At 42.8% G+C, this 19,301-nt stretch overlaps 1 protein-coding gene across 3 annotated transcripts in view; it reads left to right on the top strand.

The window, feature by feature from the left end:
* The window catches only part of LOC111952885 (PEX5-related protein), an 83,737-nt gene extending 65,477 nt beyond the window's left edge, over positions 1 to 18,260 (top strand). For 2 of the 3 annotated variants that reach the window (XM_023971875.2, XM_070435067.1), the window contains 4 exons: positions 11,982 to 12,144; positions 13,087 to 13,244; positions 13,580 to 13,777; positions 16,765 to 18,260. In XM_023971875.2, the coding sequence (XP_023827643.1) occupies positions 11,982 to 12,144; positions 13,087 to 13,244; positions 13,580 to 13,777; positions 16,765 to 16,789 (544 nt within the window). In that variant the 3' untranslated portion in view covers positions 16,790 to 18,260. Of the gene's footprint in view, positions 1 to 11,981; positions 12,145 to 13,086; positions 13,245 to 13,579; positions 14,751 to 16,764 lie in introns of all 3 variants that reach the window. The other variant, XR_002875781.2, reaches the window with a different exon arrangement.
* Positions 18,261 to 19,301: the final 1,041 nt, after the last annotated feature.

The following is a 19,301-nucleotide window of genomic DNA, read 5'->3' as shown; positions in this document are numbered from 1 at the left end:
AGGAAAGGCATGACTTTATCAAACATTTTACTCAACAGTGAGAGCTCTCTCTCTCAATTTCAATTTCAATTTAAGGAGCTTTATTGGCATGGGAAACATATGTTTACATTGCCAAAGCAAGTGAAATAGATCATAAACAAAAGTTAATAAACAATAAAAGATTAACCGTAAACATTACACTCACAAAAGTTCCAAAAGAATATTTCAAATGTCATATATACAGTGTTGTTGTGATGTGCATATAGTTAAAAGTACAAAAGGGAAAATAAATAAACATAAATATGGGTTGTATTTACAACAGTGTTTGTTCTTCACTGGTTGCCCTTTTCTTGTGGCAACAGGTCACAAATATTGCTGCTGTGATGCACGCTGTGGTATTTCACCCAATAGATATGGGAGTTTATCAAAATTTGATTTGTTTTCAAATTCTTTGTGGGTCTGTGTAATCTGTCGGAAATATGTGTCTCTAATATGGTCATACATTTGGCAAGAGGTTAGGAAGTGCAGCTCAGTTTCCAACTAATTTTGCTGGCAGTGTGCAGATAGCCTGTCTTCTCTTGAGAGCCAGGTCTGCCTTTGGCGGCCTTTCTCAATAGCAAGGCTATGCCTACTGAGTCTGTACATAGTCAAAGATTTCCTTAATTTTGAGTCAGTCACAGTGGTCAGGTATTCTGCCACTGTGTACTCTCTGTTTAGGGCCAAACAGCATTCTTGTTTGCTCAGTTTTTTTGTTAATTATTTCCAATGTGTCAAGTAATTATCTTTTTGTTTTCTCATGATTTGGTTGGGTCTAATTGTGTTGCTGTCCTGGGGCTCTGTGGGGTCTGTTTGAGTTGGTGAACAGAGCCCCAGGACCAGCTTGCTAGGGGACTCTTCTCCAGGTTGATTTATCTGTAGGTGATGGCTTTGTTATGGAAAGTTTGGGAATTGCTTCCTTTTAGGTGGTTGTAGAATTTAACGGCTCATTTCTGGATTTTGATCATTAACGGGCATCGGCCCACTTCTGTTCTGCATGCATTATTTGGTGTTTTATGTTGTCAACAGAAGATATATTTGCAGAATTCTGCATGCAGAGTCTCAATTTGGTGTTTGTCCCATTTTGTGAATTATTGATTGGTGAGCGAACCCCAGACCCCACAACCATGAAGGGCAATGGGTTCTATAACTGATTCAAGTATTTTTAGCCAGATCCTAATTGGTATGTCGAATTGTATGTTCCTTTTGATGGCATAGAAGGCCCTTCTTGCCTTGTCTCTCAGCTCGTTCACAGCTTTGTGGAAGTTACCTGTGGCGCTGATGTTTATGCCGAGGTATGTATAGTTGTTTGTGTGCTCTAGGGCAACGGTGTCTAGGTGGAATTTGTATTCGTGGTCCTGGCAACTGGACCTTTTTTGGAACACCATTATTTTTGTCTTACTGAAATTTACTGTCAGGGCCCAGGTCTGACAGAATCTGTGCAGAAGATCTAGGTGCTGCTGTAGGCCCTCCTTGGTTGGGGACAGAAGCACCAGATAATCAACAAACAGTAGACATTTGACTTCATATTCTAGTAGGGTGAGGCCGGGTGCTGCAGACTGTTCGAGTGCCCTCGCCAATTCGTTTATATATATGTTGAAGAGGGTGGGGCTTAAGCTGCATCCCTGTCTCTCCCCCGGCCCTGTGGAAAGAAATGTTTTCCCATTTTAACCACACACTTGTTTTTTGTGTACATGGATTTTATAATGTCGTATGTTTTCCCCCAACACCACATTCTATCAATTTGTATTGCAGGGCCTTATGACAAATTGAGTCAAAAGCTTTTTTGAAATCAACAAAGCATGAGAAGACTTTGCCTTTGTTTTTGGTTTGTTTGCTTGTCAATTAGGGTATGCAGGGTGAAAACGTGGTCTGTTGTACAGTCATTTGGTAAAATGGCAATTTGACATTTGCTCAGTACATTGTTTTCACTGAGGAAATGTACAAGTCTTGTAAGGGGTGCGTAACTGGTGGCAGGGAAGTCAGACGCAGGAGAGCAGAACTAGGTAATAGCTGGAGCAGTTTAACTGCAAAACCAACGGCATAAAGAAATAAGGAACATGGGTACAAAACCCGACGCGCACCAGTAAACATGTGCACAAGCACTTACAACAAACAATTCCACACAAAGACATGGGGGGAACAGAGGGTTAAATACACAACAATTAATGAGGGAAAATGAAAACCGGGTGTGTAGGAAAACAAGACAAAACAAATGGAAAATGAAAAGTGGATCGACGATGGCTAGAAGACCGGTGACGCTGACTGGTGACGCCGAACGCCACCCGAACAAGGAGAGGAACCGACTTCGGTAGACAAGTCTGCTGTTAATGATAATGCAGAGGATTTTCCCAAGGTTGCTGTAGACGCATATCCCACAGTAGTTATTGGGGTCAAATTTGAATGATTTGAACACTTGAACACTTGAACATCATCGTCACTTCCTGTTGTACGCGGAACGAGGAAGAGCTTGGTTTTGTTTGTTTGGAAAGTTTGTTGGAAAGTTTGTTGTTTCGAAGTATATTGGAAAGTTCTTGGTAGCTACCTAGCTTCTTATGTTGGATCCCGCGACACAGTTGGCATCAGTTGCTGGGACTGCTTGTATCTTTCCATTGATCCTGCCGACCAAGGACGGGTCTGAGGAGCTATTTGGCGTCACAGCTAGCCTAGCTGCTAGCTAGCTGGACATCAAGCTAGCGAGGGGTTCTTGAATGCAGCCCGCGACGAGGTTAGTCATTGTGGATTGTCCCGGGTTCGTGGCTGTCTAGATCCCTGCTGTTTGTTGTTTTCAATTTTCCCCGTGACCTGCCCTGTCTGGAACAGCGGGGAGTAACAGCGTAACCAACGTTGCTAGCTACCATGACAAAGACCAAAGCTGGCGGGAGTACCGTTGAGAACAGTTGTGTCTCTCTATCACACGTGAAGGATCTTTAAAAAATAAATAAAAAAGAGACCTATAAGCAGTTGTTACAACAACAAGAAAATTGTTTCAAGTGTTTTGTCCAAATACTCGTGGATTCTACTAATAAAAGAATGGACGACCTGACCAGAGAGGTCCAGGACCTGAAGAACAGTTTGCAGTTCTCCCAGGGTGAGCTCGACGAGCTGAAACAGGACGGCAAGTTGACAGCAATCTGTAAGTCATTGAGAGAAGACATCAGTTCTGTCTGTGAATCCATGATAACAATGACAGATACATTAGACCATCTCGAGGGACAATCAAGGCGAAACAACATGGTTGTGGACGGAATTGCAGAATCTCCACATTAGACCTGGATGGAGCATGAGGACAAAGTGAGGGAAATGATCTCTGAGAAATTTAAGATGGACTACAGGAAGATTGAGGTGGAGCGCGACCACAGGACTGGAAAACCCACCACCGGCCCAGGTGATAGGCCCAGGCCGATAGTGGTCAATTTCCTAAGGTTCAAGGACAAGGTAGCTGTTCTGGAAAGAGCCAAGAACTTGATAGGAACGTTTATCTTCCTCAACGATGACTATACTGAAGCTGTGCGCCAGAAAGAACTGATCCCAGCCATGAAAGCTGGCCGAGCGTGTTGGGAAATTGTGTACATCCGCTACGAAATGCTCATTGTCCACCCTCCCTCCCAGAAGCCTGGAAGGGATGAGAGAGACAAGCCTATGGGTCCGTAGCCTCAAACTCGCAGCACACACACACACACACACACACACACCAATTGATTAATGGACTGCTGATTGTATATTTTTTTTATCTTGCTTTGTCTGCTCTTTTCAGTATTATGTCTATCTCTGAAAAGCTACCCAGGAAAGGGCTGGAAACAGCCCATATTAATATATGTAGCCTTAGAAATAAGGTTCATGAAATCAATAACTTGCTAACATCAGATAACATTCATACAGTATATTAGCCATTTCTGAGACTCACTTAGATAATTCATTTGATGATACATCAGTAGCAATACAAGGATATAACATTTATAGAAGAGACAGAAATGCTTATGGGGGAGGAGTTCATGTATATATTCAGAGCCATATTCCTGTATTGCTTAGAAGATTTTATGTCAAGTGTTATTGAAGTGTTGTGGTTGCAGGTTCACTTGGCACATCTAAAGCCTATTATTTTGTGGTGTTGCTATAGGCCACCAAGTGCTAACAGTCAGTATCTAAATAATTTGTGTGAAATGCTTGATCGTGTATGTGATTTAAACAGAGAGATATACTTTCTTGGGGACCTGAATATTGACTGGTTTTCGTCAAGCTGTCCGCTCAAGAGGAAGGTTCTTACTGTAACCAGTGCCTGTACTCTGGTTCAGGTTATTAATCAACCTACCAGGGTGTTTACAAACACTACAGGAACAAGATCATCCACATGTATCGATCACATTTTTACTAATGCAGTAGAACTTTGTTCTAAAGCTAAACTCAGCAAAAAAGGAAACGTCCCTTTTTCAGGACCCTGTCTTTCAAAGATAATTCGTAAAAATCCAAATAACTTCACATATCTTCTATTGTGAAGGGTTTAAACACTGTTTCCCATGCTTGCTCAATGAACCATAAACAATTAATGAACATGCACCTGTGGAACGGTTGTTAAGACACTAACAGCTTACAGACGGTAGGTAATTAAGGTCACAGTTATGAAAACTTAGGACACTAAAGAGGCCTTTCTACTGACTCTGAAAAACACCAAAAGAAAGATGCCCAGGGTCCTTGCTCATCTCCCAGGGTCCTTTGCCCCATCTCTTTCAAACTGTATGGTTGAAAGAGATGGGGGAAAAGGAGTGGCTAATAAGTCTGGCTGTACATCTGACTGGCTTACTTACTGCAAATTGAGAAATTATGTGACTAAACTCAACAAAAAGAAGAAACTTTATTATGAAGCCAAGATCAATTATATAAATAATGATGGAAAAAAACAATGGAGTACTTTAAATGAAATTATGGGCAGAAAGACAAATTCAACTCCATCTTTCATCGAATCAGATAGCTTATTTATCACAAAACCATTTGATGCTGCCAATTATTTTTATGATTATTTCACTGGCAAAGTGGGCAAACTTAGGCAGGAAATACCCACGACAAACAGTGAGCAATTATATTCATGTACAAAAAAACAAATAATGAAAGAAAAGCAGTGCAAGTTTGAATGTTGTAAAGTTAGTGTGGGAGAGGTGGAAAAATTAGTGTTAACGATCAATAATGACAAACCTCCTGGCAACTCCTGACAACTTAGATGGAAAGCTACTGAGGATGGTAGCTGACTCTATAGCCACTCCTATCTGTCATATTTTTAATCTGAGCCTAGAGAAAGTCTTTGTCCTCAGGCCTGGAGGGAAGCCAAATTAATTCCACTACCCAAGAGTGGTAAAGCGGCCTTTACTGGTTCTAACAGCAGGCCTATAAGCTTGCTGCCAGCTCTTAGCAAACTGTTGCGAAAAATTGTGTTTGACCAAATACAATGCTATTTCTCTGTAAACAAATTAACAACAGACTTTCAGCATGCTTATAGAGAAGGGAACTCAACATGTACTGCACTGACACAAATGGCTGATGATTGGTTAAAAGAAATTGATAATAAGAAGATTGTGGGAGCTGTTAGATTTAGATTAGATTTCAGTGCAGCCTTTGATATTATTGACCATAACCTGTTGTTGAAAAAACTTAAGTGCTATGGCTTTTCAACCTCTGCCATATCGTGGATTCAGAGCTATCTATCTAATAGAACTCAAAGGGTTTTCATTAGTGGAAGCTTCTCTAATGTCAAACATGTAAAGTGTGGTGTACCGCAGGGCATCTCTCTAGGCCCTCTACCCTTTTCTATTTTTACCAATGACCTGCCACTGGCATTAAACAAAGCATGTGTGTCCATATACGCTTCAGCAACCACAGCTAATGAAGTCACTGAAACCCTTAACAAAGAGTTGCAGTCTGTTTTGGAATGGGTGGCCAGTAATAAACTGGTCCTGAACATCTCTAAAACTAAGAGCATTGTATTTGGTACAAATCATTCCTTAAGTGCTAGACCTCAGCTGAATCTCGTAATGAATGGTGTGGCTGTTGAACAAGTTGAGGAAACTAAATGACTTGGCATTACCTTAGATTGTAAACTGTCATGGTCAAAACATATAGATTCAGTGATTGCAAAGATGGGGAGAGGTCTATCAGTAATAAAGAGATGCTCTGCTTTTTTGACACCACACTCCAAAAAGCAAGTTCTGCAGGCGCTAGTTTTGTCTAATCCTGATTATTGTCCAGTCATGTGGTCCAGTGCTGCAAGGAAATACCTAGTTAAGCTGCAGCTGGCCCAGAACAGAGCGGCACGTTTTGCTCTTAATTGTAATCAGAGGGCTAATATTAATACTATGCATGCCAGACTCTCTTGGCTAAAAGTTGAGGAGAGAATGACTGCATCACTTTTTCTTTTTATAAGAAACCTTAATGTGTTGAAAATCCCAAATTCTTTGCATAGTCAACTTAAACACAGCTCTGACACACACACTTATCCCACCAGACATGCCACCAGGGGTCTTTTCATAGTCCCCAAATCCAGAACAAATTCAAAAAAACTTACAGTATTATATAGAGCCCTTATTGCATGGAACTTCCTTCCATCTCATATTGCTCCAATATACAGCAAACCTGGTTTCACAAAACAGATAAAGCAACACCACGCGGCACAGCACCTCTCCCCTACTTGACCTAGATAGTTTGTGTGTATGCATTGATATGTAGGCTACGTGTGCCTTTTTAAAAATGTATGTAGTTCTGTCCTTGAGCTGTTCTTGTCTAATGATGTTCTGTATTATGTCATTCTGTATTATGTTTCATGTTTTGTGTGCACTCCAGGAAGAGTAGCTGCTGCTTTTGCAACAGCTAATGGGGATCCTAATAAAATACCAAATACCAAATACCACAGGCCTTTTTGGGTTGGAGGGTTTGTATTTTGTCCTGTAGTTCATTCAATGTAATTGGAGAATCCCGTGTGTTCTGGTCATCTTTAATGGTTGATTCTAAGATTTGCTGTTTGTTCTTTGTTACAGAGACAAAAAGATTGGAGAAGTGGTTATCCATACATTTTTTTTTGAGTTTTCCAATTTTCCCAGAAGTGGTTAGATTCATTGATTCTTCAATTACATTGAGCAGATTTCTGACGTGCTGTTCCTTCTTTTTCAGTAGTGTATTTCTGTATTGTTTTAGTGATTCACCATAGTGAAGGCGTAGGCTCAGTTTTTTTCTGGGGTTGGATTTTTAAAAATTTATTATTCTTAGAAGGAATTTGTTGTTGCCTATTTGTTTTTTGAAAAATTTCCACACTATTTTCCTTCCATCTATAGCATTTCTTAATTTTATTCAGTTCCTTTGGCTTTGATGCCTCATGATTGAGCATAGCTCTGTTGAAGTGGAGTGTGATTTTGCTGCCCTCTGACAGTGGACTGACTGTGAACGCTCTGAGAGACTCTGGGTTGAGGTCAGTGATAAAGTATACTACAGTACTACTGCCAAGAGATGAGCTATAGGTGTACCTACCGTAGGAGTCCACTCGAACCTACCATTGACTATGTACATACCCAGCGTCCGACAGAGCTGTAGGAGTTGTGACCCGTTTTTTGTTGGTTATGTTGTTGTAGTTTTGTCTGGGGGGGCATCAGGGGGAGGGAATGCTGCCACCTCCAGGCAGGTGTTTGTCCCCCTGTGTGCTGAGGGTGTCTTGTCCAGTTCTGGAATTTAGATCACCACAGACTAGTACATGTCCCTGAGCCTGGAAATTGTTGACCTCCCCCTCTAGGATGGAGAAGCTGTCATTGTTAAAGTATGGGGATTCTATTGGGGGGATCTAGGTAGCACACATGAGAACATTTTTCTCTGTTGAGATAATTTCCTTATTCATTTCCAGATATAAAATATTCCTGTTTTGACTAATTTAATAGAGTGGGTTCGGTCTGCTCTATAACAAATTAGCATACCCCCTGAGTCTCTTCCCTGTTTCACACCTGGTAGTTTGGTGGATGGGACTACCAGCTCTCTGGGGGGCAACCAGTGGGTCCGGCTCCTTTATACCATGTTTCTTGTAGGATGACAATGTCTGTATTTCCAATTTCTTTGATGAAGTCTGGGTTCCTGCTCTTTAGACCTCAGACCGTGTATATATTCCAGGATGAGATAGTAAAAGCTTTGTGTTCCATAGTGTATAGTGTTGTTTTGTGTGGTTTTGGCCCAGACCATCACAGTAGGTGTGAGCACCTGCCACATACCTCTTGGTCGCAGGATGGGGCTTGGGCAGGTGTAATAGTGGGGGTTGGGCCTTTTGCTTTGCTCACGGCCTGGGCATATGTCCTGCTGTCATGTTGAGGTCCTTGCTGCAGGGGTGAGGGGCATGGGGTGGGCAGAAGGGGCATAGGTCTGAGGGAGGCAATGATCAACAAGCAGGTTGACAGAACTTGAAGAATAAAAAAATAAATAATGGGCAAATACTGTACAATGCAGATGTGTAAAGCTCTTAGAGACCCAAAAGACTCACAGCTGTAATCGCTGCCAAAGGTGATTGTAATTTGTATTGAGTCAGGGGGTTGAATTTTTTATACATTTTTTATTTCACCTTTATTTAACCAGGTAGGCTAGTTAAGAACAAGTTCTCATTTACAACTGCGACCTGGCCAAGATAAAGCAAAGCAGTGCGACACAAACAACAACACAGAGTTGCACATGGAATAAACAAAACATATAGTCAATAATACAGTAGAAAAAGTCTACATATAGTGTGTGCATATGAGGTAAGACACGGGAGGTAAGGCAATAAATAGGCCGTGGTGGCGAAATAATTACAATATACCAATCAAACACTGGAGTGATTGATGTGCAGAAGATGAATATGCAAGTAGAGATACCGGGGTGCAAAGGAGCAAGATAAATAAATAAATACAGTATCGGGATGAAGTAGTTGGATGGGCTATTTACAGATGGCCTATGTACAGGTGCAGTAATCTGTGAGCTGCTCTGACAGCTGGTGCTTAAAGCTAGTGAGGGAGATATAAGTCTCCAGCTTCAGAGATTTTTGCAGTTCGTTCCAGTCATTGGCAGCAGAGAACTGGAAGGAAAGGCGCCCAAAAGAGGAATTGACTTTGGGGGTGACTGGTGAGATATACCTGCTGGAGCGTGTGCTACGGGTGGGTGCTGCTATGGTGACCAGTGAGCTGAGATAAGGCGGGGCTTTACCTAGCAGAGACTTGTAGATGACCTGGAGCCAGTGGGTTTGGCGACGAGTATGAAGCAAGGGCCAGCCAACGAGAGCGTACAGGTCACAATGGTGGGTAGTATATGGGGCTTTGGTGACAGAACGGATGGCACTGTGATAGACTGCATCCAATTTGCTTAGTAGAGTGTTGGAGGCTATTTTGTAAATTACATTGCCGAAGTCGAGGATCGGTAGGATGGTCAGTTTTACGAGGGTATGTTTGGCAGCATGAGTGAAGGATGCTTTGTTGCAAAATAGGAAGCTGATTCTAGATTTAATTTTGGATTAGAGATGCTTAAGGTGAGTCTGGAAGGAGAGTTTACAGTCTAACCAGACACCTAGGTATTTGTAGTTGTCCACATATTCTAAGTCAGAACCGTCCAGAATAGTGATGCTGGACGGGCGGGCAGGAGCGGGCAGCGATCGGTTGAAGAGCATGCATTTAGTTTTACTTGTATTTAAGAGCAGTTGGAGGCAACGGAAGGAGAGTTGTATGGCATTGAAGCTCGTCTGGAGGGTTGTTAACACAGTGTCCAAAGAAGGGCCAGAAGTACACAGAATGGTGTCGTCTGCGTAGAGGTGAATCAGAGAATCACCAGCAGCAAGAGCGACATCATTGATCTATACAGAGAAGAGAGTCGGCCCAAGAATTGAACCCTGTGGCACCCCATACAGACTGCCAGAGGTTCAGACAATAGGCCCTCCAATTTGACACACTGAACTCTATCAGAGAAGTAGTTGGTGAACCAGGCGAGGCACTCATTTGAGAAACCAAGGCTGTTTAGTCTGCCGATAAGAATGTGGTGATTGACAGAGTCGAAAGCCTTGGCCAGGTCGATGAATACGGCTGCACAGTAATGTCTCTTATCGATGGCGGTTATGTTATCGTTTAGGACCTTGAGCATGGCTGAGGTGCACCCATGACCAGCTCTGAAACCAGATTGCATAGCGGAGAAGGTACGGTGGGATTCGAAATGGTTGGTAATCTGTTTGTTAACTTGGCTTTCGAAGAACTTAGAAAGGCAGGGTAGCTACAGGTCTGTAGCAGTTTGGGTCAAGAGTGTCTCCCCCTTTGAAGAGGGGGATGATCGCGGCAGCTTTCCAATCTTTGGGAATCTCAGACGATATGAAAGAGAGGTTGAACAGGCTAGTAATAGGGGTTATAGTGTGAATAGGGTGTGAATACAGTGTGAATAGGGAGTTGCCAGGGTTTGCTTGGTGTGCTATTAGCTGGTTGAGGTGTGGCTGGTGATGCTGTGGTCTGAAAAAGTTGGAATTGCTGCCTTGTAGAGGTGGACATGGTCGTAAAGGCTGTTCAAGTCCAGGGTGGAGTGGTGGGCTAGGTAGACATTAGGTTTTGAGGCAGTCTTGTGAAATGCTTGCATTCACCCACTGTATGGTGGCAGGGTGAACGTCTTTTCGTGGTAGCAGGTTGGAGGTAACCTTTTCAATCACTCCCTTGAGTGCTGTGGCCACCCTTTCCTGCTGGGCCCTCAGGTCATTTGTGCCTGTGTTAATTATGATGTGGCTGGGGGACCCTAGTCTGTCCTCTGACAACAGCTCCAGGGCATGCCTTGTGTTTGGTAAAAGGTTTATCCTCTTGAATGTATTTGCCATTTGAGTCAATGAGGAGCAAAATCTCTGGCTTTTGTGTGTCCTCAGTGGATGTGTGTGCGTTGTCAAGAGAGCTATCGGGGGTGGTGACGGGGGCTGTTAGGAGGGGGTGGGGTCTGTTGGGAGGGGGTGGGGTCTGTTAGGAGGGGGTGGGGTCTGTTGGGAGGGGGTGGGGTCTGTTGGGTTGGTGGGTCCTGTGTTGTCTGTCCCATTGTGGTGTTGTGGTCCGAGTCTGAGGTGGGCTGTTCTGCTGGCTTCTCTGGGGGAGTGTCCTGCTCTCTGTCACACCTCAGCTTTCTCACCTCTTCATCCAGTGCCATGTGTGCCTCTTTAAGTTCTCTCACCTCAGTCCGTAGAGCAGCCATCTCTCCCAGACAGCCGTCCATCTCCACCTGCTGCCCACTGGGTCTTGTTGGGGGGGGTGTTGGTCTGTTTTGTGGTTTGTTCTGTCTGGATTTTGTGGACTAGCTCTCTGAGCTCCATCATCTCTCTCCAGCTCTTTGAATTTATCCCTCTCAATGATGGAGGAGCAGTGCAGTTGTGGGACCTAGGGTGTGTTCAGTGCTGGAGGGGGGGGTGACTATCCTTGTCTGATCAGACTCACGCAGGATGGGGGAGTCGTCACCGAGAGAGTCCAGTGTCTCTACTCTCTTCTCTCAGTCCAGTGTGTCTCTACTCTCTACTAAGTCCAGTGTGTCTCTACTCTCAGTCCAGTGTGTCTCTACTCTCTACTAAGTCCAGTGTGTTCTACTCTCAGTCCAGTGTTCTCTTACCTCTCTACCCTAGCAGTGTGTCTCTACTTCTCAGTCCAGTGTGCTCTACTCTACTTAAGTCCAGTGTGTCTCTACTCTCAGTCCAGTGTGTCTCTACTCTCTCTGACTTCTCTACTGTCCAAGTGTGGTCTCTACTCTCTACTCTCAGTCCAGTGTGTCTCTACTCTCTACTCTAGTCCAGTGTGTTCTACTCTCTAAGTCCAGTGTGTCTCTTAACTGGCTCTACTTTAAAGTCAGTGTGTCTCTAACTCTCAGTTCCAGTGTGTCTCTACTCTCTACTAAGTCCAGTGTGTCTCTTCTCTCTACTCTCAGTCCAGTGTGTCTCTACTCTCTATAGACTCTAAGTCCAGTGTGTCTGCCCACAGCTCTCTACTGCCTGAGGTGAAGGATCTGTTTCTGGAGGCAGCCCAGCACAACAGGGACACCGACCCAGACCTGCAGACGGGCCTGGGTGTGTTGTTCAACATTAGCGCGGAGTTCAATAAAGCTGTGGAGGCCTTCAATGCTGCCCTGACGGTGCGGCCAGAGGTAAGACAGCAGTGTAAACACACAAACACTGTGATTGTCAACACTGAAACACTGCATCTCACTGAGACGCACCGTACTGTCTCACAACACTAAAACACTGCATCCAAACTGGAGAGCTTTGAGCTGAGAAATCCAGTTTCATGAACTCCCATCTGATTCACCCTCCCTGCACTAGTATCTGCCTGGTGCAGCTCCAACCACTATCCTTTAACCCTGTCCCACAGCAGTGGCTGCTAAATCCACCCCCTCTACATTTGACTTGGTAATGCCCTCTCCCCTGCTGATAACTTAGAGCTGAATACAAGTGGAGATCATGATAGCTTGCTGCTTCGCACAAAATGCTTGCTGCACAGTATCCCTGTATATGTTGATCTGCCCCCAGGTGGGAGACACATAACCATGGAGTCAAGGACGGACGTAGTGATGTAACCGAACCATCCTCAAATGATCCTTGGAACTTAAGCTTTGCTTAGTTTTCACAGGGTGTTTTTTTCACAGGGTGTGTTTTCAACGGGTGATAAAAAGTGTGTAAAAAAAATTGAAGTGTGTAAAAACACCATCACACCACAGTACCTACATTACAGTCATTAACACACAAAAGATACAGGAGAATAACTGGCAAATGATGCACTCCTCTCATAAATGTTATATTGTGTTGATTCCAAGGATGCCGTTTTTAATCGCAGACAAAATTCTACTTCATTTTATTTGCAAATCTTCTCTACCAAAGCAGGCACTGTTCCTTTCTGATTGGACTTCCCATTACAGTACACAACAATTAGCATTAGCATGAAATATGTCACAACGCTAAACCACAATGCTAAATCTCAGTCAACAGTGGCTGGGTTCACAGACCACGAACTGTCTGAAACCAAATGTCAAAACCAACCACTATCCTACATGTCACCATTCTGTTCCTCCGGCTTTGTATGACCCCTCCAGGACTACCTGCTGTGGAACCGCCTGGGGGCCACGCTGGCTAACGGGGACCGCAGCGAGGAGGCGGTAGAGGCCTACACCCGAGCCCTGGAGCTCCAGCCGGGCTTCATTAGATCCCGTTACAACCTGGGCATCAGCTGCATCAACCTAGGAGCACACCGGTGGGTGAGCAGGGGGTTGGGGGGGGGTGGAGGAGGGTCTAACTAAGAGCCAGCTGGTGCTCTCTAAAACAGCACCTGGCACCGCAGCAGAGGGCTTTGAGTTTCTGCTCTGGTGGAGTCAGTGGAGTGCGGTGAGGTGGGGACACTGAGCCTAATAATGCTATCTCTTACAGTTTAACCAACTATAATGTTACAAGTAACAGCAAAGTCTCTGTTTGAAAACGTATCAAACACATCAGGCCTGAACCTAGTAACAGTCGCTTTAATGTAGGTCATCATGATAGCAAACTAATCACATGGTTCTCCAACGGTCAAACCTTCCCTTTGTCTTTTAGGGAGGCGGCCAGTAACTTCCTAACAGCCCTGAGTCTGCAGAGGAAGAGCCGTAGTCAGCAGCTCTCGCACCAGGTCATGTCGGGGAACATCTGGGCCGCCCTGCGGATAGCCCTCTCCATGATGGACCAGCCGGAGCTCTTCCAGGCAGCCAACATCGGAGACTTGGACCTCCTCATGAAAGCATTCAACCTGGACATGTGAGTGGAGATGGGCCTTGGAGACGAGTCTCTTCTCTCCTACCAACAGGCCTTGGAGAAGAGTCTCTACACTCCTACCAAATGCCAAAAAACCCAAAGTGTACAGTTGGAAAGAGCTGTTTTGTCCAGTTAATGACGAGTGTGTGGTCTATTTTGGCGAGCACTACAAAATCTTTACTACTCCTCAGTACCTCTGCAGTCTTCTTGAGTACTGCATGTGCTCGAAGAGTCTATTTTGCGATGGATTTGCACTGCAATTTGTGATTTCCCCGAAGAGCACAAGGACGGGCAAAGACTGTACAAGTAATGCCTTAGAGAACACAGTAATTAAAACTAACTCATTGGAACTGAGTGAGAGAAAGAGAAATGCTGAGAATGCTTTTGCTGAACAGTGTTGAGGTTTGACAAGAACGGTTTCCTCATCCAGAGACTTTTAGAGTGTCCGGATTATCACACTGACCTAAAGGAAGGATTTAGTGGGTAAAATCAATAAAGACTACACCATAAGCCGTGGGACTCGGAGACAGTTTTCAGCAGAGAATCAATATTCTTTTTTGGGGGGGTTGGTTTTATCCTCTTTTCTGTGAGGAACAACACTGCATGGAAACTAAAGCATGTTCCTAAATGGATTCGGTGGCACTTGCCTGAACCTAAAAGCTTAGAACTTTTTTTCCTTACTTGGACTCAGCACTTTGAAAAACAAACAGATAATTTCCTCTTATCTTAATGAAACGAGACAGATTGTAAAGCCTTACCTGAAACGCATGCTAAAACGAAATTGATTTACACTATTTTTATGGCAACCAATGTAAGCCATTTTCAGATTCATTTTTGACTTCCTCGAATACCTGGCATCCTCCGAATTCTTCACGTTTGTGGTGTTTCCAGCTCCTCATTTTACTTTACCCTAACTGGTTTGAGAGAAGCACACATTAGCTGGACAAGATGGACCTGTATTTTTCCCTCAGAGCTGGTAATGTACTTCACACGTGTCAGAAAACACTTCCTGTTGAATCTATTCATGTTGTTGGTGATGGCTGGGATAACCTTTAAAACTATTCACTCATGTCACATGACTAATGACTAAATCAAAGGATTAAGCGTGGTAGCGAATGGATTTTAGAGGCCTTACACTCTTTTCTAGAATACAGAATCTTATGCTGTAATAAGCTGTAATATGCTGTATTGTTTATCAAAGGCAGCACAAAGGCCACTTCGTTAAAGGTTATAAAACATGACATCAGCTCATGTCAGCTCACTGACTTGCCTAGTTAAATAAAGGTTAAATAAAATAAAAATTGTAAAAAATGTCAACGTCAGCTTTACCTAGTTTACACAGTGACATATCTACATGTTCCCATACAAGCGTTTTATGTGGGAGGTTCTTTGCTATACTAATGAATGTCATACATTCCACAGTCTCTACTCTAAAGTTGACCAAAATATGCCCCGAAATAAAGCCAATAGAACTATATCCTCGTATGAGAGACTACTACTCTACAAGATCCCTACTATGAGAGAATTCTACTCTAAACACTGTCCCTTTAAGTGAACTTAGTCGCTAGATGGCTGAGTAGTGTGCTTAGTCGCTAGATGGCTGAGTAGTGTGCTTAGTCGCTAGATGGCTTGAGTTAGTTGCTTAGTCGCTAGATGGGGGGCTTGGAGTGTGGTTAGTTGTGTTAAGTCGCTAGATGGCTGAGTAGTGTGCTTAGTCGCTAGATGGCGGGAGTAGTGTGCTTAGTCGCTAGATGGCTGAGTAGTGTGCTTAGTCGCTAGATGGCTGAGTAGTGGTCTTAGTCGCTAGATGGCTGAGTAGTGTGCTTAGTCGCTAGATGGCTGAGTAGTGTGCTTAGTCGCTAGATGGCTGTAGCTGTGTTTAGTCGCTAGATGGCTGAGTAGTCTAGAAGCATCACGATGTTAGTTTGCAAGTCACTCTGGAAAACGCATGCGACCATCATATGTACTGTACTGTAGCATTGCACTGCGCTGTTAACCTGTCGGGCCTACTGTATGACCGAGAAAATGTGTTTTGATTCAAGGATCCTATGCAAAAGGTCAAGTTTTATACTGCCATTTTTAATTATACAACTAGATCCCTGCCTGAGTCAATGCCCCCTGCCTGAGTCAATGCCCCTGCTGAGTCAATGCCCCTGCCTGAGTCAATGCCCCTGCCTGAGTCAATGCCCCTGCCTGAGTCAATGCCCCTGCCTGAGTCAATGCCCCTGCCTGAGTCAATGTCCCTGCCTGAGTCAATGTCCCTGCCTGAGTCAATGCCCCTGCCTGAGTCAATGGACCAAAAGGAAAACTCTATCTTTGTTTTGAGAGAATGCTATCAGGGTCTGGCAGAGACACCATCGCCATGACAATTAATCTTCCAAAAATTGTACCGCTTTGATGTCATGCATGGTTTGTATTTGCCAAAGGGATTGTGGAAATCTATCAGAAGACCAAAAAAAAAGAGTTGGCCAGTTGTTGCTTTATGACTAAGAACTTTTCATTCTCCATTTAAGTTTATGGGTATTTAGGGAAAGGTTTGGCTCGTTAGCAGAAATATATTAGACGTTATTTGGAAAGAAAGTCAATGGGGCGAATAATTCCATGCAGACAAGAACACATGGAAACTGCCATTCACACTAGCCAAAGCCTTCAGGTTTAGTAACCTTGGTGTGGACAGGAGGTTAATTTCATTTCAAACTCATCTCCACACATTCAGTTGAGGCTGGCTTGTAGAGAGTGGTGTGGGGCTGTAATGTCAGATTCATGTTCTACTACTGCCATCTGCTGAAAATTTACTTTGAATTTCTCCTAAAGACGTTCTCGTTATGCCACCATTCTTGTTATGCCACCATACCCAAATTCAAGTTTACAGAGTGGTCCACTTGCTGGCTAAATGTAATTGAAAAACAGATTAATTTCAGTTTTTTTTGTATTGAATCTATTCCATTCAAATGATATGAAAACGTAATGAATATTATTTTTCCACACAGGGAAAGGGTTGGAACAGTCCAGTAGCAAACGCAAGAGGAGGAAAACAGAGAAGTCTTTTGTGTATGGAATCACTGCTGCCATGATGTTTAAAACATCAAGGAGCCAGAGCCAGAGACACAGCACATATGTGCGCGCTGCTGGCAATCTGCATAGGAGGCTAGCTTTGAAGACCAGAAAACACATCGGCGGACTGTACAACGTCAAAGGCAACTGGGCCAACACGTTATGGCATCCTTCCATTTATTAATTAATTTAGTCTGTTGCCCAACTACCCCAAACAAGCTGATATTCCTTCACTCCCACACTCCTCAACCCACCCAGCGAGCAAGGGCGGTTGAGATCTAGTTGTAACCAATCGTGATCGTCACTGCGATCATGATTGGCTACTCCGTAGTGATTCATAGAACGATGGTTGAGAACTCTATACTGTAGATTTATATGGAAAATAGTATTGAGAAAACAGAATCGTTTTTTTATTCCAAAGTGTATAATTTACAGAAAATGTTTTCTGTCCCCCATGCCTCCTAGTTGCCCTTACTGTCAGCAGCATATACACTGTAGTACAATGCTGAAACCAGGATTTACTGTATCTTGTGATTTCTTATGGTCTAATAAGCCTGTGCTTTTTGAACAAAAAATAATGTAGTTATGTAGAAGATTAAATTATTTTTTTAACACTTTTTGAATTATTGGCTTACCAACTATATATATATATATTACTGTAGAATTTATATTGATGTGTGTTGAGTTAGGATGCCCGATGACAAAGTACCTTTTCTAGAACAGTTGACCTTCTCAGGTGTGATGACCTAGCTACACCTAACATACTCCAGGTTGAATGCATGCTAGAGATCTTCTATGCTTCATTTTGAATGATCTTTTATTTTTCATGCATGCAGTGTTTTTCTTTCCACTAATTCTAAAAACAAAATATAGCATGATGTTACATAGCAATATTTTTTTCAATCCACTTTTAAAACGTCTTCATTTTATGAAATGTAACATACCTATTGTATATTGTGCACAACATACAATAGCATAACATGTGCAGTGAATCTGGAGAGAAATCAAAAGTATAACCGAGTGCAAGCCTCGGCCCACACGCCAACCGTTTGGCTAAAGGGTTTCGGATCCTTTGGTGACAGTTGTATTACCTTGAAGTCTCTCAGGCGTGTGTACAACTGAACGACCACAACGCTTCCTGCTCAGTGTAATAGCATTAGGTCCTACAGTTTTCAATAATTGCTCTGTGTCTCGTGTACGATACATTTCATTGTACCCCGCTGGTTTACTCTGGTTTGTTTCTATATAGCTGATATACAAGTTTGAATAGATCTATTAATATTTTTGATGCCTTAAAAAAAATGAAATACTTTACAGTGTACTAACAATGCATAATAAATACTCTCCCGATGTACCTAAAACACTAGTCAAGCATCAACACCTTTCAGACATATGATATGAAAGTTCTCTTTTAAAATAAACTTGTAATATATTCAAAGTGTCTCTTTATATTTGTTTTTGAATATATATTTTATCATCGCATCGACTGCATGTCTACCAAGGTGTATGTATTATATTGTTCAGTACTTTATACTGCAGCTCTCCTTTCCTACTAAATCACAACCACCTCATTTATTTAAAAAAAATAATAATACAAAAAAACAGTACTCAATTAAAATTCTACATGAAATGCATGCTATTCTACTGTTTATGAAGTAAAGAACTGGAGAAGCCAAGACATTGGACCCCTTGAGGAATTGTCATGATGAACCATCATTCTCTTGTCATTCTCAATGACAACACTGTGTCAAGTGTCCAAAATGTCAAGAAATGTGCAGTTTATTTGACAGTACCAGCGGATATATTGTTGTGATAACCATGTATTCACATATTCCATTACAATACTGATATCCCAAACAATATTTAGATAAATACATACATTACAAAAGTCTACGTTAGATAATCCCTTCAGGGAAACTGTATGTAATGAAAACTACAGAATTGGCAACAACAAAAAAAAGGAGTAAAAACAGGTGAAGTACCATTGACTATTTAGTTAAATTACATTAGAAAACACACAAGTACCATTGTACAATCCAAATGACCAAATGTCAACTTTTAGTGCACATGCGGACAGTACAAAGGCGTTTTGTGACACAAAAGGTGAACCGTTAAGTTACCATTCACAACCTCGTTACCATTCACAACCTCGGGAGATAGAGCGAGTGGTGGAGAGGGAGAGACAGAGATGATGAGATGATGGAGGACTGAGAAAAAAGGCAGAAGACGAGGGCCTAGATTTAAATCAGATCAACACTGCGTAGCTGGTGTTTTGGCCATGTCGGAGGTGTAACTGTATCAGAACTGGCAAACCGGTGAGCAGTGGTTCGTGTGGTCATTGTCACGAAGCCACACCAGTCCCATTTGCGTTAAAGTTCATAATGAGAAAGCGTAGGCTATATAGTAATAATGACTCAAATTTTAAATCATATTATGGAATAATACGGATTTCTATCAGCCTAATTGAAGTGTA

The sequence above is a fragment of the Salvelinus sp. IW2-2015 genome, linkage group LG26 (assembly GCF_002910315.2).
Source record: "Salvelinus sp. IW2-2015 linkage group LG26, ASM291031v2, whole genome shotgun sequence".
Taxonomy (NCBI): Eukaryota; Metazoa; Chordata; class Actinopteri; order Salmoniformes; family Salmonidae; genus Salvelinus; species Salvelinus sp. IW2-2015.
Note: the sequence above shows the minus strand (reverse complement) of the source record. Positions and strands in the feature narration are given on the sequence as shown.